Source organism: Falco rusticolus, chromosome 1 (assembly GCF_015220075.1).
Source record: "Falco rusticolus isolate bFalRus1 chromosome 1, bFalRus1.pri, whole genome shotgun sequence".
NCBI lineage: Eukaryota > Metazoa > Chordata > Aves > Falconiformes > Falconidae > Falco > Falco rusticolus.
Window position 1 is genome coordinate 31,287,960 of NC_051187.1, and position 27,871 is coordinate 31,315,830.

The 27,871-nt window shown below is 46.8% G+C and overlaps 2 protein-coding genes across 7 annotated transcripts; one reads left to right on the plus strand and one right to left on the minus strand.

Moving 5' to 3' along the window:
* The first annotated feature begins 1,162 nt into the window (after positions 1–1,162).
* Positions 1,163–15,108, plus strand: TMEM120B (transmembrane protein 120B). Of its 5 annotated transcripts, none has more exons than XM_037375466.1 (12): positions 1,163–1,288; positions 5,389–5,507; positions 6,459–6,575; positions 7,338–7,397; positions 7,978–8,073; positions 9,108–9,197; positions 11,161–11,226; positions 12,188–12,249; positions 12,497–12,589; positions 12,986–13,050; positions 13,250–13,318; positions 14,284–15,108. In XM_037375466.1, exons 1-12 carry the CDS (start codon positions 1,220–1,222, stop codon positions 14,395–14,397), a joined length of 1,020 nt encoding a protein of 339 aa, XP_037231363.1. In that variant the 5' UTR covers positions 1,163–1,219; the 3' UTR covers positions 14,398–15,108. The 5 variants fall into 5 exon arrangements, 3 of the variants coding, with proteins under 3 accessions (XP_037231363.1, XP_037231364.1, XP_037231362.1); XM_037375467.1 differs by having other exon boundaries at positions 12,989–13,050; XR_005102288.1 differs by having other exon boundaries at positions 12,986–13,318; positions 14,284–14,395.
* Positions 15,109–16,694: 1,586 nt separating this feature from the next.
* Positions 16,695–27,798, minus strand: RHOF (ras homolog family member F, filopodia associated). Of its 2 annotated transcripts, XM_037375470.1 has the most exons (6): positions 27,567–27,782; positions 27,397–27,484; positions 20,505–20,614; positions 19,602–19,736; positions 18,765–18,838; positions 16,695–17,464 (listed from the first exon to the last, which is right to left on the minus strand). In XM_037375470.1, exons 1-6 carry the CDS (start codon positions 27,729–27,731, stop codon positions 17,392–17,394), a joined length of 645 nt encoding a protein of 214 aa, XP_037231367.1. In that variant the 5' UTR covers positions 27,732–27,782; the 3' UTR covers positions 16,695–17,391. The 2 variants fall into 2 exon arrangements, with proteins under 2 accessions (XP_037231367.1, XP_037231366.1); XM_037375469.1 differs by lacking the exon at positions 18,765–18,838 and having other exon boundaries at positions 27,567–27,798.
* Positions 27,799–27,871: the final 73 nt, after the last annotated feature.

Consider the following 27,871-nt stretch of genomic DNA (forward strand, 5'->3'; position numbering starts at 1 on the left):
CCAGGTCTGCAGGAGGGTGTCAGCACCCCAGCCTCCACTGAGCAGGAAGTGGTTAAGATGTAGCTGCAGAATGTGCTCAGTTTAGAGCGTGTTATAATGAGCAGAGGAAGCCCTAAACAAATGCAGCTACATCTTAGGGGTGGCTCTGTGAGAAACCGAGCTGAGACGGCAGAGTAAAGATGGAGGGATTATTTTCACATGGGAAGGAAAAATAATTTTGTGCGTAGGGAATACTCCAACCTTGTGATGAACTGGAAAGTTTCAGCATGTATCCAGCACAGAATTAAAGCTGTGATTTGACATGCGATTCTTCTGTAATCCAAAATACAGGCTTCCTGTAACATAAGGTCCTCTTGCACAAGATTGTGGACAAATGCTGCAATCTGGGGAAAATTTAATACAGACATAGTAAACTCCTGTGACATTTATACTATGTTTACTAGTTTATTATTCTACTTCAAGATTATCAAGGCCTGCCACAACACATTTGATCTTTGGACAATCATGGACCTCTCTGGAGGAGCTGAAGGGACAACGCAATATCCCTGTGGTTGGTGGTTCTTAAATCAGCAGAAATCCCCAAACACCACAAGTTCTGAGCAGGTTTCTCTGGAAAACGAGCACAGAGGCAGGCAGCAGGTCATCGCCTGCATTTCAGGTGTCCACCCACACATGTATGAAAAGGGATATGCATACCAGCCCCCACTCCCCATTTGCCAGCCCTGCTACCAAGCGAGTTATTACCCTAATAGTAAAAAAAAAAATAAAAAAAAATCAGGAATCTCCTGATCATTTTCTCTTCCTGGCATCAAACGCCCGCTGTGGCCCGGCCCCCGGCAGGTGGGCTGTGCGGCCGCAGCCCAGGTGTGCGCTCGCCTCAGCCAGCAGCTCCCTCTGAGGGGACCGTCCCCGCGGCTCCGCCAGCGCCACACGGAGGGCGTTCGGGTTTAATCTCCGCCCGCGGTCCCATGGAGCGCTTCCACAACGCGAAGGGACCGGCGGGGGGCGCGGGGCACCTCACGAAGCCACCGGGAGCGCCCGCAGCGGGCCGAGGCGGGCAGCCCTCGCCTCCGGCGGGCGGAGGACGGGGCGGGGCGAGGCGGCGCGCGCGCCGCCACGGCGCCGCGCCCAGCCCCGCGCGCGCTGACGTCAGGGGCGCACGTGGCCCGCGGGCCCGGGTGCGGGCTGGCGCCGGCGGCGGCGGGGCGGGCGCCGCGCCATGAGGCTGCAGCTGGAGCGGTGCCGCGGCGAGTGGCGGGAGCTGGAGAAGGAGTTCCGGCAGCTCCAGGTGAGGCGGGGGGCCCGGCGCCGCTCATCGCCCCCGCCTGCCCCGCCCCCCCCCCCCCCCCCCCCCCCCCGACTCCGCGGCCGCCGCTCCTCTCGCGTTGCGCTGCCATCCCCGGCTCGGCTTTGCACCGCTTTGCTGCGCGGGGCTCGCCCCGCGGCTTGCCCGGGCTGGGAGGGGGCCTTGCAAGGAGCGGGGGACCCTTCCCACCCCGGCATAGCGCTGCCGGGGTGCGGGACGCTCAGCCCCGCCGCGCTGCGCCCGGGGGGCGCCCGGGTGAGCTGTGCCCGGCGGGGCCATGCGTGCACGGCGCCCGGTGCATGAAGCACAGCCGTGCGTGGGTGCGCATCCCTGCACAGCACCCCCGAACAGCCGCCGTGCCCTGGGAGCCCTCCAGGCAGGTGCTACGAGCCTGCGGGGCGCCCCGCAGCAAAGCACGGCCGTGCCCCGGGGCCGTCTGATGAGGCAGCCGGGGGGGGCGGGCCGTGGCTCCCCCCGCTGGGGGGACAGTGGGGACCTGGTGTTTTTGTGTGCCAGTAGCACGGCACGTAGATGCAAGTATCACCTGTGCTGCCAGCATCTCCTGTCCGCAGCTTCATTCCCAGCGAGGGGACAGGAGGATTTCAAACGCTGCTTTTCCATCTCACAAAAGTGCCTCTAGGGACAGCAGGACCTTGGAGCAGGGGCTGGGAGCTGTTCCTGAAAAATGCAAAATGCTTCGATCTCCAGAAACCTTCCTTTCCCTGTATATCATCCATGCTGCACCTGTACACGTGCTTGAAATCTTCCAGCCACTCTGCAAACATGAGAGGCTGTTCTTGCCCTGCGTGGCTTTTAGCCTCTTCCAGGCTCTTCCACACAACGGGAGCTGCAAACAGAAGTGAGCTTGTTGTCTTAATTAAAAATCAGTTCAGGTGGTCGGTTTGTTAACAGGAGGAAAGGTGGTGGTTGGGTGCTGGGGTGAGCACCAGCTGGCATGGGTTTGTTGATCACTTGGTTGCTGTACGTGCTGCTTAAGTCTGGCCTAAACCACAGCAAAATATAGCGACTGACCCCTGCCTCAGTTTCCCCATCTGTAAAAGGAAAGTAGAAATGCCACTGATGGGGTGGCAGCTGCTGGTGGCACGAGGTGTCATTGCCCAGGTGAAAAACTGGAATAACGTCCATGACCCTCACGTCCATGATCCAAGAGTTTCAGGGCTTACACATGGAGTTTGTACCTGGACATGGTGTTGCAGAAGAGGAGAACGTGGTGCTGTCATGAGGACGTGACTGTGCTCCAGCCCTGTGAGATGCTGGTGGTGCTTAAATGTGCTTTGGGGGAAGGTTCTGTGCTCCTGAACCAGACTCAAGTCAAACCGTGATGTGTTAAAACCCAGCTCTTCAGTAAGAAAGTACTTTGATGTGGGTGTCTGCTTGTGCTTGCCCTTGCACGTGGCTTTTTGGACATACTCACAGCATCTTTTGCTCTTGAGGAGCCTGGTTTTTCCAGCAGCAACTTGACCCCCCGCATCCCCTCCACACCTGCATCACCCCCCTTCAGCACCCGTTTTGGCTGCCCTGACTCTCATCTCTGGCTGGAGGTACTGGTCTGTGGCTGCTGCGGCTCACATTTTGGTGGAGCTCCCTGTTGGTGTTTTCCAAGGTACTTTGGTCACCACCACTAAAAGTGTGTCTTGTGCAATGTCAGCAGGGAAAAAAAATTGATGGTGGGCAGATATTTTTTGTGCGTCAAGGGCAGTGCCAGCCCCGTGGGGCAAAAGGATCCCGGTTTCATTGCGCTCCTGCCCTGTCTTGTATTTTAGAACTGTGTTGTAAGTTCTGGGTCAGGGGCTGTGTCCTCCTCCTGCAGAAGAGGACCTTGGACTCTGGTCATAGCTCCTGCCCCAGACGTGCTGGGTGGCTGGCACAGGGCTTGGATTTGGGGAGCGCTGACTTGAGGGGCTTCGAAGAGGCTGATGCTGCCACTGAGCATCCCCTTGGGGCAGTGGGCACCAGTTGTGAGATGGGGTGGGGGGACATCCAGGTTTGCAAATCACTTCTAACCAGCCACATCTGCAGTTTTTTGTTGTTTGAGTTGCAGTGCCTTGTCCCTGGAGCAGCAGCCTGAGAAAAGAGCTTGGGGCTGTGGGGCATTGCAGTTGTGGGGCAGGGACATGGGAAAACGCAAGTTGCCTTGCAACAGGCTGTTAATTTAAACCCTGGGTGTGAATGTGTAAACCAGATTTTGATTAGGAAAAAGCCCTGCCAGGGCTCCCCATAAATGTGCTTTAAGTCCTGCAAACGACTAAGTGCTGACCACAAGCGGGGCTGTTGCAAGTGCAATGGAAAACAGACTGTGGGGTACGTACAGAAAACGTAAAGCAGTTGTGGCGTGGGCCAGAGCTGCTGCCCACCCCTGGTCCGTGGGCAACGAGGCAGTGCAATTCCCATCAGGCAGTCATGGCCCCCGGCACCGTAAATCTTGTAAACTGTGCAGAGACAACACTGACAGCTCTGCTGGGAGCTCTTTAACTCAGGGCAAAAATGCTCCTGTCCTGGGTGCTGGGGCCTTTTGTTTTTCAGCACGTGTTTCCTACCTGGAGAGAGGGCTGTGGCCAGACCTGACCCTCCAAGCAGGTATTTGCCCTGTGGGTTATGTATGTTAATGTAAAGACAGTGCTGAAACTCCCTGTGGGTCCCCTTTGTAAGCAGTTGCCTCTTGATGAATAACTTCGCTACTAGCAAACATTATGTTATTCTAAGTCCCAGCGTCATTTTGAAATCGTTATCCTGATGTTTTTGGCTAGTGGTTGAATTTACCAGCTCTCAACTGACCTGTTTGCGTTTCCAGTAAATACTTGAACACTTTTTTGGCAAAGAGCTTCTTACATCCTTTGAACCAGCCTTTTAGAAGATGCTGTTGTGTGACATCTAGAGAAACAAAATGAGTTAGTGTGCGATCCAGGGAGCCCTGAAGTCCTGCCCGTGCTAAACAAAGCTAACCCAATCCTGAAACGATGAGACCTGCAGTGCCTGAATGTGGTTAGTTTGGTTATTAAGGTTTTTTAATTGGATACCAGAGCTTGTTTTGCATTGCTCTTGTAAATAATGAACAGCTACCAGCATGTCCTAAAGAGGAGGAGAGCAAAGATTCATTTTGTATGGTTTTGCCACCATGTTTATGCTCTGGGAAAACCAGGGCTAATTTTCTGTGGTCCTTGATGTGCCGGTAGATAAAGCAGCCATACAAATAGCTGTTTAACCTGCGCCTTCTCTTGGCACTAACTCTGCAAACTCTTTGTTTTCCAAGGCATAGATGTTAACATTTGCCCAGAGGTCATTGCTTGGTGCCTGGTTAGGTCTGAGGTCTCCCTGCACTTGAGAAGGTGGTGAAATCATTGCAAAGGGCAGAAGAGCAGAGCATGTTGATTCCCGAGCAGAGGCGCCTCTGCAGTTGGTTAGCCCGTTCTCGTTACGGCCAGTCAGATGCTTACTGGGGGGTTCAGGGGATCAATAATCTGTAATAAAGAAGTTTCCCTTGAGGAACATCTAATGCCCCAGGGAGGAGATGGGTTGAACCAGAGCATGGGGCAGAAGGTTGCTTCAACATACATGGGGTTGAGATGGCAGCGGTGGCCCGGAGGCATCTGAACCCCCAGGCGTGGATTTGTGGCTGGTTTTGTGGTGGTGTGGGGATTTTTTTGTTATTTGTATTTTTTTCTCCTCTGGGTCTTCATCTGTTGTCTTCTTTCCCCAGATTTAATCTGGCTGTGAAGTTGGTGTTCCTGCTCTGTGATTTGGCCACCCGTTTGATGGGGACAGATTGGGATCAAGCTGAGGATTAGTGGCTTTGTTACAGGGTAGGATGGGAATGAGGAGCTCCTGAGCGGGAAGGCTTGTTAGAAAGAGAAAATGAGATGAGCGTAGAGAGGATGCTCTTCCTTTTGCAGGAATTTCATTATGGTCCATTTAACCTGTGCTGGATCTGCGCTTGTTTGCAGGGGTGCCTGCTGACTCCCCAAAACCCAAGGGTTTTGCTTGCTTCCTTCAGAGGCGAGGAGCAAACGCAGTGTGTAACCTAGAAGGGCCCTTCCTACTGATCATCCCCTCTTCTCCTGCAGGAAACACACAAAGTTTACAGGCAGAAACTGGAAGAAGTCACCAGCTTGCAGACAGCCTGCAGCAGCTCCATACACCGGCAGAAGAAGACACTAAGGGATCTGAAGCACAGCTTGCAACGGTAATGGGAGACCTGGAGGGTGGAGGAGGCAGGGATGGGTTGTTTTTCCTTCCCAAAGGGCTAAAATGTTTGGATTTTTAGCATTTTAATACACAGTTTGTGTTGCAATGCTAGTTTTGCTCATTACTCTTGAGTCGTCTCCATCTATAACAGCCAGGTAAAATGATGGAGTCCTGTAAAGAAAGAAGATGTTTGAGGAAGCCTGTTTGGGTCCACATCCTTGTGGTCTGTGCCGTGTGCTGCAGCACTGCACAACTTTTGGTCCTCCTGTTTTGCTAGGTGAGCAAAGCTTTGCTCCATAAGCCGTGTGCTGGAAGAGTGGCATCAATCCTTGAAACCCGAAGGTGGTACCTTACTCCTGGGTGGGTTTACAGGAGGTAGCAGTCTCTGACTGCTCAGCTGATCCCCAGGAGCCACAGGCTAAATTCCTTGTGTACAGGTCTGAGCACACCATCTCCAGCGCCGTGGGTTGCTAACACCGCTGTGCATTGCTCTGTTTTGCGTTAATTGGTAAAACCGCAGTTTGTCGGTAAATCATCAGCTATGCGCTGTGTTACATCCTGAAACACTTCATGCCTGAAGAGCTGCAGCCTCTGCAAGGGCAGTGCCTGAAACCATGTGCAAAGTTCCCAGAGTGGAAGGATTTCCTGCAAAAAAGCAGAATTTTCCCTAAGTGCTCTGCTAGGAAGAAGTAGACGATCCTGTCACTGCACTGAGCTGAAAAGAGAAGCCGATTTATAAACCAGCTGCTTGAAATAACTGACAACAGTGAAATAAAATCGTGGCAATTCAAGTGGTGCTGCAGAAACACAGGAGCAAAGCGCGTGACGGCATCAACTCTCCCACAGTTAGCTTTTTAACGGCGTGGATTTTATGGCAACATTCTTTTCCTTTGAATCAAAAGGAGGTAAAAGCACAAAGGGGAATCTCTTTGTTTCTGTGTTCTTGCAGGTGCAAGCCTAGAGCAAGTCCTGAAGAGTTTGCCCTCATTCAGGAGATCAGCAGCCAGATCAAGGAGAGGCAAAATGCCTTCTTTGACATGGAAGCCTACTTGCCGAAGAAGAACGGGTGCGTGCTTCACCGGCAAGACCCGCACGCTCCAGGGGGGGCTGGTGGTTTAAGCGTTCACAGCGGTGTTGTTCCCGAAGGATAATGGGCATGTTGAAGAAATACATATAAAACGAGATTAGTCATAAACCTCTTGCTGAGCTGCTGCGTCAGTTGTGCACAGAATTCATGAGCTGGCAGTGTATGTAAATGTGCTGTGTGTAGGCAGTGCAGGTTTTCTTGCTGAAACAAAAGTAACCCTGCACTGGTGAGAGATCATGAGATTCACTGTTTCACACGGATGTTCTCCTGTGCTAAATTTTTAAAGACTAAATTAGCACAAAATTTTTTTTTTCAATAGTGTTTTCAACTGACTTAAGTCATACTTAGCTTCAGTTGGGGTTGCTAGGACAGATTTCTTTCACTTGTCAAAGGCTGTGTGACGCTGCAGCCCCTTGGGAATTTGGATCAGAAACTTTTCTTCCAGTTTCTCCCCGTTATTTTGGATTTTGGACAGTGCAAACTACATATCTCACCCTTAGACTGTAGTGCAGAAAAGGGACCAGAAAGTAAACTTTTTCACTGACTTCTGGGAAATGCTGAGCAATCTTTCCACATTTAAATTCTCTTCTATAGTCTCTCTCTCCAGTTTGCTGTAATTAAAAACCAACAGCAAACGTGGCTTAGGCAGAGACACCAGTCTCATCAGCTCCAATCTAGGTCATCCTGTGGTGTTCAAATAAAATTACTTGCTTGGGTCTGCTCTTGTTTTTTCTCTTCCAGCTTGTACTTAAATCTGGTGCTGGGAAACGTGAATGTAACTCTCCTCAGTAACCAAGCGAAGTAAGTGAGCGTTTCCCTGCCTACGGATTTGGGTTTCCCTGGGGCCAGCTGTGGGAATGGGCTGGAGTCCAGAGGCAGGAATGGGTTTCTCATAGATCCGATAAAAGATGGAATGTTGAGGGTGGGCAAGTCTAGACCATGACATGGGGCCTGGAACACTTAGTGTAACTGATGGATTCAGTCTATCACTTGCTTTTAAGCCCAGCCTGTTGCCTCAATTTGTAAGGGTTTGGTGGTTTGGCTTTTTTTCAATGAAAAATGGTATTGCAACTTTGAGGCATATGGTGCTCTAGAAAATGGATTTTTTTTAAATTTTATTTTTTCAATCTTATCATGCCAGCTGAGAAACCAGCTCTTAGGGACGTAAGCCACTGTCTTGCAGCATAATAGCTGTGCAGCCTAGATGGACCCTGCAGGCAGAACGCTGCTTTCGCCGCCATGCACTTGTTTTCTAAATGTTTCAAGCAAAACCTCTGTCTCTGGGCTTGGCATGTGGATTTATATCTGGTTTGGAAAAAGTGGAGCCACCTTCCAGTAAAACACCCATTTGTGTTTATAAACAGTGGCTGTTCCCTTCCAGATTTGCCTACAAGGATGAGTATGAGAAGTTCAAGCTTTATCTGACGATAATCTTGTTACTCGGGGCTGTCGCCTGCAGGTTTATTCTCCACTACAGGTAAGCTGCGTTTTTACTTTTAGTGAAGTATTTGGAATAAAAATGTGCTGTGTTTGAACTAACTTACCTTCTGTGAAGGACAGTGAGACGGGCTCTGGCAGCTGGGCAGCAGGACAGCTTCTGCACCTCTTCTTCAACACTGGCAGGACCTGTATTTTAGTTACTTGCTTTTCCTTGTTTAACTTTTTTTGGAGTCTCTTGTAACTAAGAGAAGTCCAGCATCGTGTTTCCTGATCTGTTGGTTTTCTGGCATCATGCTGTGCTTGGGAAGTAGCAGTTGGTTGTCCCAGGCAGGGACCAGCACAGTGCTGCAGCGATGGGGTTGCGAAGGCAACAAGAGAGGATTTGCATGAAGTGATCAGACCTGACACGTTATCTCTAGGTTGTGATAAAATGCCTGAGCACCAACAAGCTTCTGCTATTCAATTTTCCTTTAAAAATGGGAAGGTGTTGGAGCTAGGCGCTTCCGCTGGGGTCTCTGCAGGTCTGGGTGAATGCAGGATCATACCAGGGAACGATGCTGCTGTATGTGGAGGCTGCCCCATATCCCCTTGGATTCAGGGGGTTGTAAATGGCAAAATAAAGTTTTGGGTTCCCCCCCCCCCCAGGGTGTAATGCTCTTCTGCTCTTTTAGTTGATTGGATTTATATAGATCTTATGGAATCTCCTCATTGAATTAGCCTGGAAATGCCTCTCTAAATTGGATCATCTGCTGCTTCCATGGTGCTTTCTCTCCTTCAGAAGGAATTAATGTCATCTCTGCATACCTGCTTATCGGCTCAAGATCTGCAGCGTTGCATCGGGAGGCACTTCCCGGAGGAGAGGGCTGAGCCTGGCGGTGCTGCCAGTGTGTGCAGTTCTGCATGTGGGGCAGAGACGTTCAGGACTTGGGGCTTTGTGGCTGTGGCCTCATTGGGGCAGGTGTTTGCTCGCCTAAGGGGAGGGATGAAAAACAGGGATTTTTTTGGAATGTATTTTTATAATTAACAGAACTTTTTTTTTTTTTTTCACTGCATGTTTTTTCTGTTTAACAGGGTGACAGATGAAGTGTTTAACTTTCTGTTGGTCTGGTATTACTGCACACTGACGATACGGGAAAGCATTCTCATTAGCAATGGATCAAGGTACCGTGCCACCTGCAAAAAAACTATTTAAAGCATGAAATGTCCTTAAAAGAAAAACGAGCAACAAAAGGGGATTCAGCTTGGCACTGGAGCCCAGCAAATATGAGATGCTGATGCCTCTCTTGTAAAGTTTCTTGTCTCCAGCCCCCTCCCCGGTTGCTTCCAAGGGCAGAAGTTTGAGGGGGAGAGGAAGGTGCAGTTCCTGAAAGTGCATAAGCTCTTGGTCCAAAGTGATGGGATATTTTTGGTAGCTATGGGGTGGTTGTAGATATGGTCTGGGGTGTAGGTGTGTGTGTGCTTTTGGTGAAAGGAGCAGCCTGAGGTACTAGCTCTGTGCAACTAGTTGTATCGAGGGAGAGTTGGTGGTTGGGGGTTAACTGTATACAGAGCTGGGAACACAAGTAAAACCCTGGGATGAGTTAATGGAAAGTTGATCTTTACTCCAAACCCTCGTTTCTTGGTGGCAGTCTTTAGTAGGGGTACCCTCAGGCAGGGTGCTGAGGTCCTGCCAATTGCTCCTGCAGGATCTCCCTTAGGTCTGAGTCAAGAAGTTGCTCGAGTTTGCATTTGTGTTTATATTTTAGCAAGAACCTGCTGGCTGCGTGTCCTCGGCAGCATTCACTACATCTCTTCCCAGCTGCTGGCTGAGTGGCTGCTGCAGCTCCCTGTTGCATTAATTAATTGACTTGTCTCATTTGCTACCTTTCAAGCAGCTAGCATTGCATTAGCCCAGCTTCCCGCACACATCCTCACTCTGGATACTGCACAGAGAACTTGTACGCTTCCTTGTAACAGTGCTTGTACAGGGGTGGACCAGCATGTGTGTTAGTGGCAGGAGTCGGTGTTGTCCTAATAAACTATCAATATCTAATGATCGGCTGGGAGCAGCTCATGGCTCCGTGATTCAGCCAGTTGCTTCCCTCTCTGAAGCCAGATGCTTCCATGATCTCCTTGAAATGGGGCTGGGAGGGTTTCTGGGAGTCTTGGCATTGCTGGCTGGATGCTTGTGGTCCCCACTCCTGATGCAAGAGGGGGTTTGTGCCTGGAGGCCGGCACCGGTGTGGCACGTGCAGTGGGAAAATCAGGGCCTTCCTGCTTTGCCAGAGGGGCAAAATCTTAAAGATGGGTGGATTTCTGGGAGCTGCTTGGGGACACAGTTCCCAGCATTAATGACAGGCAGCAGGGATGCAGCAGTCTCTTCTCTAAGTGTGGCTGTCCCTGGGGCTGCTGTGGGTGTGATGTCTTGTTTTGGGGTGCTTGCCAGAGAGGGGGGCAGTGCTATGGGGCCAGAGGTGAAGAGGAAAGAACAAAGTGTGGGGATGTAAAGTCTCCTGCCTGAGGCCAGTAGAGAAAGGTCCGAGCCCAGGCTGCATCCACAGAGGTTGGTCACAGTGACTTGGGTGCGTCTGGTGTTGGAGGTTGCGCACCTCTGGTCGGAAACACCTCATCGTGCTGGCTTAGTTTCCAAGGCAGCACCATCCCTGGGGCAGCTCTTCACTTCTTGATTCTGCCTCACTACAGCCTTTGCTCACTTCACTGTCATTTTCTGAGCCTTCTGCAGCATCTGTGCCTGAAAGAAACAGCCACCTCATAGGAAGGACTTGGAAACGTCACTTATTGGCATGGCACGGAAGAAAGGGTGTGTGGGCTGAAACTTGTGCATCATTAGTCACCGTGGTGCCTCACGCTGCAGGGGCTGCTGCTTGCTGTGCTGGAGAGCTCGTGGGAGCACGTGAGACGTGCCCTAGTCCTGAGCCTCCCTCCACCAGTCACAGATTTGTGGCCCCAGCTAAGCCAGATTGCCAGGACAGTGCTCCGTAACACTCCTTTTGCTTGAGTTGAGCTATTTTGTTCCCTGTCCTTCCTTTTCCCTCGGGTCAGGATAATTTTTTGTCTGTAAAGCCAGAGTTACAATGCTAAAATCCACGTTTCTCATCTAACTACCACATTTTTTTCTGTTCAGGATCAAAGGCTGGTGGGTGTCTCATCACTATGTTTCCACATTCCTGTCTGGAGTAATGTTAACGTGGTGAGTCTGCTCTTGCCTGCTCGAGGTGCTTCAAGCCTGTTTCACAGTGTTTGCATCATCTGAGCATTTAAATCCAGCATGACCGCAAAGCTGTAGCCACACAGGCACATGGCAAAGCATCAGACTTGGTATTTGTCTGATGTTACAGATGTTTTCAATGATAAATACAACGCTGCATGTTTGTATTTACATTGCTGATTTAAAAAAACAGAAAGAAACCCAAACCGTAAGTCCTAGCTGCGCTGACAGTAGCAAAATCTCTGCAAGTCTCCCGATTCCTCTCTGTGTAACTAAGCAAACAAGCAGCTCTTAGCTTTAGAGGGAGGACACTACAAATTGAACCTGTTTGGTGCTTTTACTGAACCCAGATTACAGAGTATAAAGCCAAAAATGCAAGTTACCTTCCAGTGGGTGATGGTGTTGGTCACACACCACAGCGATGAGCCCTGCACACAGCCCCTGTGCAACCTGTCTCAACTTTGGCATGAACTGATTAGTTCAAAATTATTTTAAAATGGCAAATGTTTCTGCTCTTGAATCTGTGAGGGGATGACAGTGACTAGAGCAGAAGGTCCACCGTCCTCTGTCTGTCCTGAACTGCCCTTAGGATAAGGAGCATGGCCACCACCTGCTCCGCCACTTGGATTCTTGATGCAGATGTTGCTGAATGGCCTTGATTGCTGCCTAGAGAATACTGCGATAAGCAAATAATAAGGGGCAGGGGGGGCAGCACTTACACATGTTGGGAGGGGAAATCCAATCTATGAGAGCGTTTCCTATGTGCCAGAGTTGTGATGTGCGGCCGTAGCACCCTCTCTGGGCTCCCAGTGGGGTGGAGAGGGCTGGGTACCAGCTGCTTGCTTCATTTGCTAATGGGATCCAGCTTGGCGGTGAAGGGGGAGGGCACAGCATCATATGCTTTTTATTAAACAAATAGACCTCCTTTGTATTTTGCTTTCAGGCCAGATGGACTCATGTATCAGATGTTTCGCAGTCAATTTTTAGCATTTTCAATATTTCAGAGTGAGTATATTTTACCTTGCTAATTCACAGGATAAAATAGTTTTGTATCTTATGTGCTGAGAAAAAACCACCTCTCCTTGGTAAATACCAGCGTATTAAACTGTAGGAATATAAAGACAGCATCCAAATATGCAGTGTAGAAATACAAACAACTAAATGCTATTGGATTAAACATTATTAAAATAGTTTGATACGTTTATCATACCACTTGAATAGCCAACGTGATGATGTTTTCTCTCTCCTCCAGGTTGTGTTCAGTTCCTACAGTATTATTATCAGAGGGGCTGCCTTTACAGACTCCGTGCTCTGGGGGAGAGAAACCACTTGGACCTTACAGTAGGTGAGGTTTTCTGCAGTACTTCCTTTGCAAAGTTTTTGCCTGGTTTTTAGATGCAGTGTTGGCGAGGGGGCTCTGTGGCCTTCCAAGGGTGAGCTTTGCAGAGCTGCCACCCCACTGCCCGTGTCTGAAGGCAGGAAGGGGAGCGAGACTTTTATCCCCCTCCTCAGGCTCTGTGGGTCAGGAGCAGAGGGCTCTGAGTTTTGTCAGCTTTTGAGAGGATTAAGATGGAGGTTTTGGTCATCCCCATCCTCCTCCTTCTCCCACTACCACACTTTCAAGTATGCATTTTGAATTGGTTGGTTGTTGCAGAGCAGGACGGGAATAGCCCTTACTGGGTGGTCTGGGTGGGGAGGGCTGCAGCTCTTCTGTGCTCACTGTGCCTCTTCTGCAATCCAGAAGGATTTCAGTCCTGGATGTGGCGGGGGCTGACGTTTCTCCTTCCCTTCTTGTTCTTTGGGCACGTAAGTTGTTGGGCAATCCTGTTCCTCCCCCTGTGGCGCGGGGCCTGGGAGGGTCTGCCACTGCGGTTGCAGCACCATAAGAAGGTGCTTTGGGTCACACATGCATGTGGCAAATGTTTTGAAGGGTTTCAGGGTTGGTTGTTGTTGTTTTGTTTTTTGCAAGTAATGAAATTGCTTCCCCCACCCCACTCCCTTGTAGTTCTGGCAGCTATATAACGCAATCACGCTTTTTGGATTGTCGAGGCATGAGGAGTGCAAAGAATGGCAGGTACGTGTTGGTTCTGCTCAGAAAAAAAACAGACGGGGAGAAGGGGGTGTTTAACCACATCCTTAAAGATATTTGAGCATCTGACCCCATCTGAGCATCTTGGGATGATGTGGTGCAGAGCCTGTACAAGAGAATTCAAAATAAATGCAAATTACTGTAGGGAAACTTGTACCCATGGGTGACCACACAAACTGAAAGGCAGAGTGTGTAGGGGGAGGAAAATACATGTGGGTGAATCTCTCTCCATATTGCTCATGTACATTTAATAGCAATGGCTGCTGAGCTGCTGGTGGTTCTTTATGGCTGATCTATGGGTCACCTATACAAAAATATGATGACCAAAAAAAATGATGGCAGTGAATCACTTCAAAAACGTGTTACCCACTTTATTGCCCCACTTTTAGGGATTCTTCCACTTGTTTTCTTGGTTGCTGTCACCCATTAAACACGTTTTTTCCAGCTGTCCTGTAGATTCAGGTTGGACCACATCATGCATGCAGTGGTGCACGTAATCAGATGGTCTTTATTTTGGTCGGATCTTGCTGTAACTTCTGTGCTCACTTTGTTCAGGAGGAAAACACTTTCCCTCAGAAATGTGGCATTCCCCCACGCTGGTGCGACTGCTGTTTGGGCTTGTAGCATAATGTTAATCAATTAGACTTAATGATTTAATTTTACTATCTGGTGGAGTCTAGCAGTGTTGAATACAATCCATGTTGTAATATTAAGAAGTAGTAAATACTACTTAAATGATCATGATAAAAATATACTTCCTGTTAACCCACACAGCTGGCTGTGTGGCTGTATTGGCTATGATCTACTCTCCTCGGATCTCCGTGCTAATGGATCCCTGGATTTTCCAACCAAGCCCCATCAGAGCTCACTTAAATGTGGCCAAAGCAGTACCCTCAGCTCTCACTGGTTTGGGGTGTTTTTGGTTTTTTTTCCCCTTCCTCCCCTCTCAGGTTTTTGTGTTGGCTTTCACGTTTCTGCTGCTCTTCCTCGGGAACTTCCTCACTACTCTCAAAGTGGTGCACACTAAACTCCAGAAAAACAAAGATAAAACGAAGAAGCTGTGAACCCCCACTCCCCGGCATGCTGGCTGCCGTCCCTCTACCCGCAGCAGGCTCTGGCTTTAGGACGCATCCTGCTAAACCCCAGCTACACAACGGACAGGCTCGGAAGGACTCCTCTGTCCCCGTGTTTGGTGAAGGATATGGACTCTGCCAGCACAGACTCAGTATTAACGCAAGCATGGCTCTCCAGTCTGCAGTCCTGCTATTTATGTATATTTAAGACAAAACGTGTTTGCTTTTGGGGTTTTTTTTTCTGTATATAGAGCAGCATGTACCTGCCTGGTGAAGCGCCAGCACTGGGAGAATGTGGGATCTACTGTAATTCCGATTCTGGAATGATATTTAACACTTCCTGGTTTTATTATTTAAATTCTGGGTATTGGATTTGCAAAGGTTTATGAACACTCTGCGTTGATCAGTGATACAGACTGAATGCTGTTTTTAAAGGCGTGTGTTTGTTTAAGACATATTTTCAGTGGCAATACTAACCTGTATGTACTGTGAAGAAAAAACCCCAACCCATCTTTGTACCATACTGCTGCTATATACACTTTTAAAAAGCTATTTAAAGAAGAGAAATCCTCTTTTGAAAACAAAAACCAAGCAAGCAAAAGAAGTTTTTAAATGGCAGAGAAGTCTGCTAGCCCTCTTCCAGGGAGACCAGGTCATCTGTCCAGGCCTGGAAAATACCTAAAATAAACCGTTCAATATGCAGCTGCTTCAGCCCCTTTTTAATAGCAAATACACTGCCCGTCGCATTGTTTTTTTGAGACACCCTTCTGGAAAGGGAAGGACAGGTTCAGCAGAAATATTAAAGACTTTCTGTAGATGCTGCACTTGTACCAGTAATTAACAGAATGTAAATGGTCATTCAGGAGGATGGCAGAGGACAAATACTGAGTGCTGTCCTGCTTAACTCCTTGTGCTGCTTGAACTTAAACTTATTCATATAAGTGTCATTTGGGTGCTGTAACGTCTGTACCTCCTGAGGCCAGCTGCAGGTTTGTGAGCTGCTTCAGGCAGCGTCCTTCGCACCGGTGCAGGCTTCTTTTGAGCTAGCACAAAGCCCAAACTGGGCACATGCTCTGGCAGAGCGGGATCTGAAAATGGTGCCCTTCTCCCAGTAAGCGTGCTCGTGAAGGGATACATATGCACCATGGACTTGGAATGGTTTCATCTGTTCTTCTGTTGCTGCAAGGCTAGCAAAATGACAGCGTCACTGTCCTGTGGGCATAAACAATAAATTGCCATTTGCATATTTTGAGCAACTTTCACACTAGCTGGGCTGTATCTTGCTACAGTAATTTTTGACTTTGGCACACCCTGTGAGGTTTTGTTGGGTTTTTTAATCCTTTGAACTCTCCATTCATAATTGTTTTGAGAGTGGTGCTGGAACCTGCTGGATCTGAGCAGTGGGGACCTGGTTCTCCAGGGGTGTTGAGTTCTGCACGTGGTGAGTAACTTGAGTTCTGCAGCATGAGAAACTCATAAAAAACCAAGAAAGATCCGGCCCCAGAGCTGAGGGTAAACATGGTAACTTCCTGTGCGTTGTTTCAGTTTCATGCTGGGTAAAGGGATGGGTGGTTCTGTGTCTTTTTACTGAGAAATGTCTTCGCGTGGAGAAAAGGCTGCACAATTCTTCATTGTTTTTCTGTAGTCAGAGATGTGCACAAACTTGTAACTTTTTTTTTTTCATTTCCATTTTTAACTTGTAGGGATTCACAAACCTTAATTAAATGAAAACAAGTTAGGGGAAGAAAGAAAACAAAAGACTTCAAGGATAAAGATCTCTTACCCTGAGTGTAAAATAATAGCTTGCTCCAAACCAGTTTTTCACCAGCTGGTCACGTAACCAGCAGAGGATAAAGTTGCATGAAATATGGATGATGTACAGTTACCAGGCTCTATATGTGCAATATTTGTCTATTATTAGACTCCTGGCGTGCACTGCCTAAACTTGTTGGCAAAATGTTGTTTCTTCTTACCATTACACAAGTTCTGTGTATTCTCCCTTAGGATGGGCTGCAGTTTGCCTTACGCAGAAAACTTTCGGCAACACCTGTACCGCACAATCCTCCTTCCCCCTCATGGGTTTGGTTTATGATGGGTACAAACTAGCAATTGCTTCTGAAATCTGAGATCTCACTGCATGGGATGTGCAAAAGATGAGAAAATTTGCGGCACATGTATTGGTTGCACAGTCGGAGCAGCCCTCAAACTGACACCTTCATCACAAAAGGGAAAACTTCAATTTGTAGAAGTAGAGAGGTTTTCATCAGTTAATGAGCATGAGTCAAGTATTTCCCCTAGCATGCACCAATATTTGCATCTTTCATGTATTACATAAGCTATATAAATTTATTGTAAAACTGACTTTACATTACACGTAGTAGCTGCCTGGAGTACTTATAACTTTCAGCGCTGTAAATTAAATATTTAAGACAGAACTTCCATTTCTGTCTCTTCATAGGTGCCCGATAAGCTACTCTAACCAATTGTTCCAAAAGATGTGGCTTTTCTGCTTGAAAAAGACAGTAAATTGTAGCTGTAACATTCCACAATTATTTTGCAGAGGGGAAAAAACCAAACAACATGAAGTCATATAGTGGCAGCTGCTGTTCATTGCAATTTAAATAGAGTCCAAGACCTGACTGCTGGTCATTTGCAGTTAGGAGCCAAAGCCAGATGGACAAAGGCATGAGCATCAGTTAACCTTGATAAAGAGCTTTGAAAATTTTATGAGGGCAGTGCAATGAAAGTGCAAAAAATATTAAAAAATACATTTTAAAATAAACATTGTTCTGGGAATGCAAACATAATGAAAAAAGCGTCTTTGAAGTTAAGCTGGTTTTAAAAATCTGGATTGCTTGGCTGTTGTGCAGTCGATGCTCTCTTGCAGTCCAGATCATAACACTGAGCACACTGTCCGTTTCTTTTGGCGCTTGGCTTTTTTCATGGCATTCAGTGCAATGATTGTTGCTTCTTTAAAAACATTTTCTATGTTTTCACGACATTTTGCTGAGCACTCCAGATAAATTTCTGCATTGATCTGCTGACAAACTGCTTCCCCCTGGGAAGAACAAAAGGTAAGAGGAGATGTAAACCCAAACTGTGAGAGAAGAAAGGCGAGGTGGGAAAGAAAGGGAATTATTTGGTACATCTTCGTATCATGAGGTCAGGGAGAAAGAAGCTGGCTCTGAGTATAGTGCTAGAATGTAAGTGGCATTGGTAATAAACTGAGGTGCTGTTAAATAAACTAGTTTATTTCCCCCTATGTTGATCTAGAGCCTGGCCTAACAGTTCAGTATTAAGAGTCTCTACAGATGTAGATTGCTGATCGTGTAAAAATATTCTCAGTATTAAATTTGTTTAAAAGAAATGCTGAGGTAGATACTTAAGTGAGGTTAAGGTCTCTACACGGCAATATTTTTTGAGGTCTGACCTTAACTATTACATGATGTCACCTTTAGTAATGAATGTCACATGCAAGAGCAGAATCTGGACCAAAGCCATGCCTTATTTTGCTGGTGCACATGCAGGAACCCTGACTTTTGCTTTGGAGTGTCACAAGGGCTCAGCTGAAATCCTCCGATACAGAAATGGGCACCTGCGCTTCTCAGTCTCACCCAAACGCATGCAATGCAAACAGACTAGAATCAAACATTTGCATGCAGTCCTGGCTGTGTGAAATCACTACAGTGATTTCTTACTTTGCTAGTGATCTTTTTATTGTCATTGCAGTCTGCCCCCAGTTTTGAATGCCTGTGAGCCTTGGAGTGTGAATTCCAGGTGTGCAACCCACAGCTCACAAACTGCATTTATCACGTTATAAGCCCTTAGAGTGGGGTCACTTGAGCACTCAGGCTTCTATAGGGGGATTTTTCTTCAGCATATTTAAGCAGTTTGTCTCCTTCCAGTTGTTTGCAAGCTGCAGTGCTGGCAGATACTGTTCAGCTCCTCTGTGCTTGGCATTGGAAGCATCGTGTCGCGTGACTCAAGATGCCATCAGCTGTAAAAGACTGAGGTAGTGTATATTTAAGGGAAGAAAAACCAGGCTGGAGGGCTCAAGCAGGAGACAAAGTTTGTACATCGTGTGGGCCCTGGAATGTAATCGCATGAGACGTCAGCACTCGCCAAAAGTGTCTGTTGCTTGCTCTGGAACTCATGTGTGAGGGTAATGAAGGGCAGTTATTAATGCAAATGAGGGACAATCTGCATCTGCTCACAAAGCAATAGGATGGGGATCTCATCTTGTGTGCAAGGAAGACAAGCCAAAAGTCCCAGCGAGGTTTAGTGGTGATGCAGTTACAGCTTCTTTTCATGCTGTTTAGAAAAAGTACTGATTCGTTCAAGGGTTTAGTACACTTAACCTTGTTCCCTGGACTTGCGCATCAAACAGTTTGAAAGCTGCTGTTCTTGCTCTGAGATGAGATGAGAAGGATGGCTGTGTAGTTTAAAGAAAAAAAATTAAAAATTGGGAGACCAGAGCAGAAAGGTCTTGTATGACATGGGACAAGTTGTTCCATCATTGTTTCTCCTGTGCCTAGGGCAGCTATGCCGGTGATGTAACACTACTTGTCTCACTGCATTGAAATCATTTGATAATATGTAAATAATTTTTTTTAAGATCCCTTCTAGAGACTTCAAAGAAAAGTCTCTTATGTTAGAGAAGCCTTGCAGATGTTTTTTCTATTATCCTTGAAAGGATTTATTTTTAAAAAGGGTTTACGAAACACATTTTTTTCCAGAACAGTCAGTATTTTTAATCCTGTAATGTATAACCTAGCATCTCCAGTCTTTATCACAGTCCTGATCAAAGCACCAGTGATGGGAGCAATGTATGCTAATAAAAATTATGAAGGAGGGAGTCCAACAACCTTGTTAAGACTTACAGTAACAACAGTAATAACCCAGCTGTGAAAGAAAACAAGAATGAGATGTAATGAGCATAGAAGGCATAGCTAGTAGCGTACTTTCAGTCACACCAAGATACCAAATTTCTCTTTACTTTAGTTCTAAAAATGCACCACTTCCCAAAAGGACTTACAGAAACCCCTCCAAGTGCTGACTGTCAATAATTTATCTGGGCACTGTGATCAGCTAGTTTTGAAGCATCTGTGACTGTACTGGTGAGGAGCAATGCTGCTGAAGTAAGCGTGCTTTCTCTCTTGCAAAGAGGACACAGCTTTAACTGCACTTGTACTTACCTGGTTGTAAGTAATGGGTTCCTGCTTAGAAGCCCTGAGCTTGCGTAACTGTTCTTTGTCTTTCCTAAGGTCTGTCTTGCAGCCGATCAGTACAAGCGGGACACCTCGGCAGAAGTGATTCACTTCAGGATACCACTGATGGTAGAAAAAAAAGAATCTTTTATATATGCCGCTTGCTTTTTTTTTTTTTCCTGAAATCAAAACAATAAAGCCAAGGAACTGAACCAGCATTTAATATATGCTGCAAAAAAGTCGTTAATCTAGTGGCAGGGACCCAACATGCACTATTTACATTACAGAAATATTCAGAAGTCCTACCTAAAGTCAGCTGATTTATAAAAACATAGGTGGCATCTGTCGCTATGCCAAAGTGCTTACTTAACATCTGTTTAAATTCAGAAGAGCTCCTCTGAAGTTGTATTTAAGAGCGGAATTTGGACCGAGTCTTGCTTTGTTTTGCTGGTGCAGTGTACAGGAATGTCAGCTGCTACTTTGGAGCATTACAGAACTCCTAGTACTGGCAAGTGGTTGCCTGCATCCCTCCCCTGTAGTTAAATATGCATGTGATGGAAGTAGACTTGAATCTAAAATGTTTGTGTGCAATGCTGGTTGTGTGACATGGCTACAGATAAAGCAGTGATTTCACTGCTGGTGTTTGATCTTTTTAGCGTTTTAGTGTGCTGCAGAGCTGACCCCAGTTCTGAGCCCTTAGGAGCTGCGGAGAGGTGAGCTCAAGGTCTAAGGTCTGTGACCTGCAGCTCAGTGCGTGATGAGTGATCTGTGCATCTACACGCCCAGGGTACACGACATTAAAAGCGTCAGCTTTTTTAATCTGACATCTTGTCATGTATCGGGTGCATATAATTTGTTTGAAAGGTTGAAGCAATTACAAAAGTCTCTTACCTTAGCTGCTACATTATCATAGCTAGTGGGGTTCATGACATCGTAACAAATTAACACGACGTTTGTGTTCTGGTAAGAAAGCGGTCGTAGCCGATCGTAATCCTCCTGCCCTGAAACACAGAAAATGTTTTGGATAAAAGAAATCTCTGTCCTTAAGCAGTATGATGGGAATATGTAAAGATACATGTTTGAAATCAAGAACAATGGCACTGTAATTGCACAGACTGCAGGTTTTCTGTACTTGTAAAATTCCTTCTCTGAAGTGCAGGAGAGTCCTTTTCACTAACAAGTAAATAGAATATAAAACATGTCCTTGGCAAGTTTTAATAAAAAGCCTGCTTCGTCCAAGTACTTAGAAGCACTTCAATCGCCGATCGCTAAATTGCTGCTCAGAAGCAAAATCGGCAAGAGGAATTTGACAGTTATCGATTAAAATTTTTGCAATTTGGCAGTAGCTCCATTCTCCCAAATACATTTGTACGTGCGATGCTGTGAGAAGTAGAAATGCCATATTTGCTAGACACAAATGCTGAAGTAAAAATCTTAGTAGTAAACTTGCTTTTCCCAGCCCAGTGACCTGAGAGGAAGCAGCGATTAGCACACCGTGCCTTTAGCACCGCTGCTCGCTGTAGCAGCATGCACGTGATTTTTACAAGACATGCTGCAACATGAGCCAGGCTTAACTGGTCTTTGAAGCAGGACTACAGAGCTCATCTTAGGGATGCTGCTGAATTCTGGAAAAGCAGGGGATTTGTCATACTTCTTATGAGGGATATTCTAGCACGTGATCTGACAAGAGGAAGCCAATTTACTTCAGACCTGTACTCCTTCCCCTTGCCATACATATGACTTCGCAGTAATCACCGTGCCAGGGTCTGAAGAGGTCTTGGTTTGAAAGATTAAGTTCAAAAAGCAGTAATTACCAGATATAGGCAATCCCTCCTGGATAAACCATTACTCAGTTTGTTCGAGATATTTGTAAAAACAGGACTCTTGGGTTTGGACCGTTCTGTACTGGAGCTTTCACAAGAACAGTGTGCTCTGTGGGTGAGGTGCAGAACAAAGAAGGACTGATTCCCTCAAGGTTTAATCCAGAAATAATACACAACTGACAAAATTATCCATATTGTACAAACATTCAGAGCAAAGACTGTACTGCTTAGCCCTACTTGTTTGCAACTGATTTACCATCTTGTTGCTGAGATAATCCTCTAAATGCATTAAACACATCAGGTGCCAAACTTTTTTTTTTCTTCCTAACTTTCTCTAGTGCTAAGTGCTGTGTATGATTTTCCCTGTTCAAGTTCAAGCCTCTGAGCTTCTACTAATGTAGCCTGTAAAAATCAAAAGGTCTTCCAAGTTATTGCTGGCAATTTGAGGCAGTCAGGACTGTCCCATTGGAAGAAACGTGTTCATTTGCTTGAAATCAGAACATAGAGTTAAATTCATACTCTCCTGCATGGGATAACAGAAGAGGTGTCTGATGTGACACAAATATGCTGTATCACAAGTCAAAAACTATAGATATGCCCCAGTGAACTGCTGCACCTTCATCTTCAGAACTAGCTGTGCAGTTGTTTGGGTTTCTTAAGCAAACTGAGAAAATAAGTGCATGAGAAAACGCTGCTGAATAAAATGTGGCTCCATGCACATTTGGAATTTCAAATACAGAGCACCAAACAAGGTATAGCGCAGAGACCACAGGGGGAAGGTTAGATGGTAATTGCTTAACTTGTATGATGGTCGGATGATTGCAGCACTCACTTGGAAGGAGAGGAAGCTGTGCTATAAGAGCTCAGATGCAGTTCTTCTGTTGCTGAGGATGTAACAGGACCCAGATCAAGCTGTGTCTAAACATTGACGTCCTTCTCACCGAAAACAATCCCTTTCACCTCCTGTCCTTAAGTGCTGCTGATGAAATGCAAGGAAGGGCCTTGGGAGACTATTTCTCTGTAAAGCTGCTCAGTCTGTGGTCAGAGCTAATTTGGCACAGATTTAGGTCTTCTAGTAGAAGAGTTTTAAAATGAAGGAACAGGGGTAGACCTAAGCAGTAACTTCATGTATATGCAAAATCCCTGAGTGTACTTCATCAAGCATAGGTAGCTGTATTCTTTCCCCAATTAAAAAAATCATGCTGTGGAAGAATCAGGTAAATATATGCCTACATGTGAGTGTATCTGTGACTCTCCTCTGCTTTCCTCAACTCACTGTAGCATCGGAGACCTTGTCTGTTTGTTTGTTCTTGAAGAAAAAACTTTGCCCAGCTGAATTAACCTAAAATTTGCTAATTCTTTGCAAAGACCACAGTCCTGCATGCCTCTGTGATGTGTTGCATAACCCACATTGCTGTAGTTGGGCCCTGCGGTGGGGTGGTACCTCAGGCAATGGCTGAGGGCGAATGGGAGAAGAAGTGAAACCACAGGTCTCTGTCTGACATGCATGTTCACCACTGCTCTTCCTCACCTGTTTGCCAGTTTGCCACCAAAGAAGTGCCAGCCTGTCCACTGCTTAGTCTGTAAAGGAGCTCAGCACCCACGTCATTGCCAGGAGAGGGTAAAGGACAAGAGTCAAGACTCGGCAGCCTAGGAGCCTGCCAGGACATGCTGCCCTAAGGTACAGCAGCGCTGCCCATCGCCGCCAACGGGTACGGAAGAATGTAATATCCTGCCAGCCGGTCCAGAGCAGCCTACCGCTTCCTGCGGATGGCCGCATGTCAGCTGCAACTCCACTCTCGTGGTTCAGGATTGACACGGAACCTGCAATGGCAAGCCCTCACAGGCACACAGAAAGGCACCTAATTATCTTTGATTTGTTATTCTGCAGGCTCTGTGGGCATACCACAGTTATTAGCTTGCCAGTTATGATTTTTCACTACTCACTTTAAAAAAAATTGGGAAACGGGCATTCTGGGCAGTTGAAGAGGACAGTAGAAGAGTAGAAATCAGTAGAAAAGGACGCTTGGCGGGGGGCACACTTCAATTAAAGCTGGGGTTTTTTTGTCTTCCTCAGGCACACCCTCCTTTTCAAAGTTCTGAAAAATTATTCTTACATATACTGGCTTTTAAAATTTCTCTTAAGGCCTCAGACTGCCACACATCTGTCATTACAGACCTGAAAAACCCCGCTGCAGGCTTCATGTGTGCTTCCTGCCAGTCAGAGAGCGAGCACCCACAATGATGAGGCATTTACTTCCTCCTCAGCCTTCCACGCCCAGCAGAGCTCTGCTCTTTGGTCTGAGAAGTCCTGCACTGAACAGCATCAGAAATTGAACCTCGTGTCTGAACTGCCAGCGAAAGCATCAACACTGCTCCCGTAGTATGTAAAAAACCCAGAGTTAATTTACCTCTCAAGGCCTTGGCCTCTATCAAGCACAGCAAGAAATGGAAACTTTTAATTGAATAAGCAGCTGCAAAGCCTGTTCGCAGACGAGACAAATGATATTACAAAGCCTTTACTCACTGCGTATACATACCGCCAACTTCCTGTGACAGCAAGAGGTGTCTCTGACAAGGAGGACAGAGTAACATAGTATAAAAGTCTCACAAAAGTTGTTTTTCTAGCCTATTTTAGACTAACTTATTAACTTCGTTTGTTACCAGAATTCTTGTCAAGAAAAAAAAATAACTTTTGTAGCTTTAAATGTTTGATTCTTAGGTTCTTTGTGTCCTTCTCCTTCCCTAAGGAGGACAAGCTCAAACTCTCAAGCTGCACTGCACAGAACTTGAGAATACAAAGAATCCTTCTACCTTTAAACAGTTACACAGTTTAAACAGAGCTGAACCTGTCCTTCACCCTCCCATGATGCTGAAGTACATGCAACTGTTGCGCTTAGTAAGATCCTAAAAATATTGCAGTCCTTTCTGCAATGGGTCCATCATGAAGATCCTGTGACACTTTTTAGGAGAACTGCTTTGCCTTCTCTCCTGCACTGCTACACAGCAATTAGTTGAAGACCTTCACCTCAGAAATAGTTTAGCATCCTTTTGATCACATTTAAATAATTTTATGATAATTTGAATGATTTGGGAACCTTTCAGACTAAGAAGCAAAACACAAGCTGTCTTAGGATTTTAGAGAAGAGCAGGGCCAATTCAAGCAGTTCAGTAATTCAGAAGAGGACTCATAACACACGGCCAATATGGCTGCACCACTCCACTTCCAGTAATAAGCTGTTATGTTTAGACTCCTCTTTAAGCTGCAATTGCTGCTGTATGCTTACCCCAGAGCATCATCACCCAGCTGAGAGAGAAATTTAATGAGCTGCTGCTGCATGATATGACAAAAGCAAGTCAACATAGGGAAACACCGATTCCAAAACTGCATCTCCCGTGCTGCATCCACACAGCAGGACAGGAGCTCTCCTGTCTCCAGAACACTGAGCTGAAACTCCGGACAGTCCCCTTGTTCTTACTGCACAATTTGAACTCAGAGGACAGGACCTAGCTCTTGGTCCTAGTCCAGACCTTAAGGAACTCAACATCAGTTTTCTATTATTAAAAACAGGATGGGATTAAAGTATGTACTCAGGTGAGTTCTTCCTCTAGTGTAACTTCCAGCTTCAGAAAGAGGATGAAAAGCTGCTTGAATTACAGAGTATGATACAGATCTGTAACATTAAACTATGTAAGCAGCTCTGAAAAAGAACAAAAACTCAAGTCTTTCTCCATCCCAAGCAAATGCTTTAACCAAGGTGGCAATGTCCCCCCTTTCTCCGCACCTCATAATCTTCATGTGTCTCATGCAAAGCAAAACAGATTTAATAGGAAGGGAGGAGACAAGTGTCAGCAGCCTCTAGCAACTTCTAGCCTGGTGGTTATGATGCTGTTTTGGGAGGTGAAATATGTTTGGTTTCAAGGTTTCCAGACGAGAGATGGAAAGCAATTGTTCTTTCATGGCAAAGAGCTCTACCAATTACACAATAATGGTATCTCTACTTCCTGAATTGTCTTATGAGACACAAAATATGTCCCAGTGCTCTTATTTATAGTTGTAAACTAAATGTGGAAGGGCAGAATGGTAGATGCTTTCTGCTAAAGTTGCACACCTGAACAAGGAAACAAGGTAAAACTGGAGCCAAACTTTTTAGCAGGGCCTGTTGCAGTAGGACAAGGGGTAATGGTTTTAAACTAAAACAGGGTAGATTTAGACTAGATGTAAGGAAGACATCTTCTACAGTGAGGGTGGTGAGACACTGGCACAGGTTGACCAGAGAGGTGGTAGATGCCTCACCCCTGGAAACATTTAAGGTCATGCTGGATGGGGCTCTGAGCCACCTAATCTAGTTGAAGGTGCCTCCATTCACTGGGGCAGGGTTGGAGTAGATGGCCTTTAAAGTTCACTTCCAGCCCAAACTATCCTATGGTAAGCCACCAGTGCCCAGTTCAGCAAGCACTCTTGAGGCTGCTGGCAGCTGTAGGTCTTGCGCAGAGCTGAACTCCCTGCATGATGCAAGAAGCTGAGCACTTATGTCAGGCTTGCGAGAGTTTAGTGCTGCATTACTGAACCTGCCCTACGTACCGCCATTTCTGGATCCAGCCCATGTTCTTTAAAGCCCGGAAGAGACTCGAAAAGCAAACGTTGGAAGCTGCAGCACGGTAATGTTAAATGAAAGCCAGCCATGTTAACAAGAAATGCGTGACAGGCAAAAATGCCACACTGACAGTGAACAAACACAAAAACTAGACAAGTTCACTGTGGCAAGTCCTTTGTGCCACCACAGTGTATTAAGGAAATCCCTCTTTGGTTGCTTACACTAGATTTCAGCTCTTCTCTCTTCCTTTAAGACTCAAACACAAAAGCCGTGCCATTCAGTAGAAGCTACATTATCCAAATCTTGATAACAAATCTTGACTTGAGAACAGTAAAATTGACACAAGAAGATATATTGGCAAATTGGGTACTCAGGATCTTACTATACTGCACTAAAGATTAGCAATAAAATTCACTTCTAGATTAAAAAACTTGAAAATTATCTATTCAGATATCGTGTACAGTTTGCAAAAAGATAAGCGCATTTTACTACTATTAAAAATTAGCATGGACTGCATTCAGTTCTTATTTATGTTGGTGTAAATTTGGAACAACTCCACAGGCTTGAGCAGAAACAGATGATTTACAGAGCTGAAACAGAGCATGTGTCAATTTTAGGGCTCATTTAGGAACGCAGCTGGATAACAAGAGACTAGGTACTTTGAATTAAGTTGAATACAAACCATTTCACAAGTTCCTCAAATGAACCCAAGCAAACTACCAGCATTTTCAAACGGCTTTTACTGCTACAGCCTTTTTATTCTGAACACAAACCAGCCTTTTTCTCGTTCGCTAGTCGATCACACGTGGCAGGAGATTAAAATATTTTCCCAGTTGATTGTATTATGCTTTCCATCTGGGAAATGGGTTTTAATACCTTCAGATATGTTCGCTATCTGATGCGATTTTCTCAATAAACTGGGTTGTTAAGATAATGAACGAATGCAGGGCCAGCACTGCCAGCAGACAAGGGGCCTCTTTTTTTCTGTCATGCACATTTATGCTTGCAACAGGTAACGGTTGTTGATTTGTTTGTACTTTAACCTCTTGCAGCCTTAACCACGCTATCACGTTAAAAGTACGCTTGCATAAAAGCAATTTGAGAATATGTCCAGCTTTACAGCCTTCAGGTATTGGTCTGGTTTAAGCTGACATAGCAACAGGTGCTGGAACAGAAATACAGGCACGTTCACAGGACCAACATTTTACACCGGTTGAAGCAGTTTGTGCTTGTTTGACTGAAATTCCGAGGCGCGGGGGCCGGGCTGGGGCTCAGCACCGTGCCCTGTGCCCTGTGCCCTGTGCCCTGTGCCCGCACCGCCGGGGCTGGTAGCGGGGCCGCCCGAGGTGAGGAAGCCCTTACCTGCCGTGTCGTACAGGGTCAGGGTGACCTCCTTCTTGCCCACCGTCACGCTGGTAGTATACTTCTCGAAGACGGACGGCGCGTATTGCTGCAAAGGGAGAAGCAGCTGCAGGCAGGGGCAGGCAGGCAGCGCCGGGCGGGCCCCAGCCCCCGCGCCCCCGGCCCCTCACCTCGGGGAAGGTGCCCTTGGCGTACACCATCAACAGCGACGTCTTCCCGCAGCCGCCGTCCCCCACGATCACCACCTTCAGCTCCCTCCTGCCCGACGGGGCGGCCGCGCTGCCGCGGGAACCCGCCGCCGCGCCCTCGGCCAGGGCCCCGTTGGCCGCCGCCATGGAGCGGAGCGGGGCCGGGCGGGACGCGGCTGCCCCGGGCCGCCTCAGCGCGACAGGCGCCCCGGGGCGGGCAGCGCCAACTGCGCCCCGCCGGGGGATTGGCCGCGCCGCGGGCGCCGCCGCCTCAGGTGCGTCAGGGC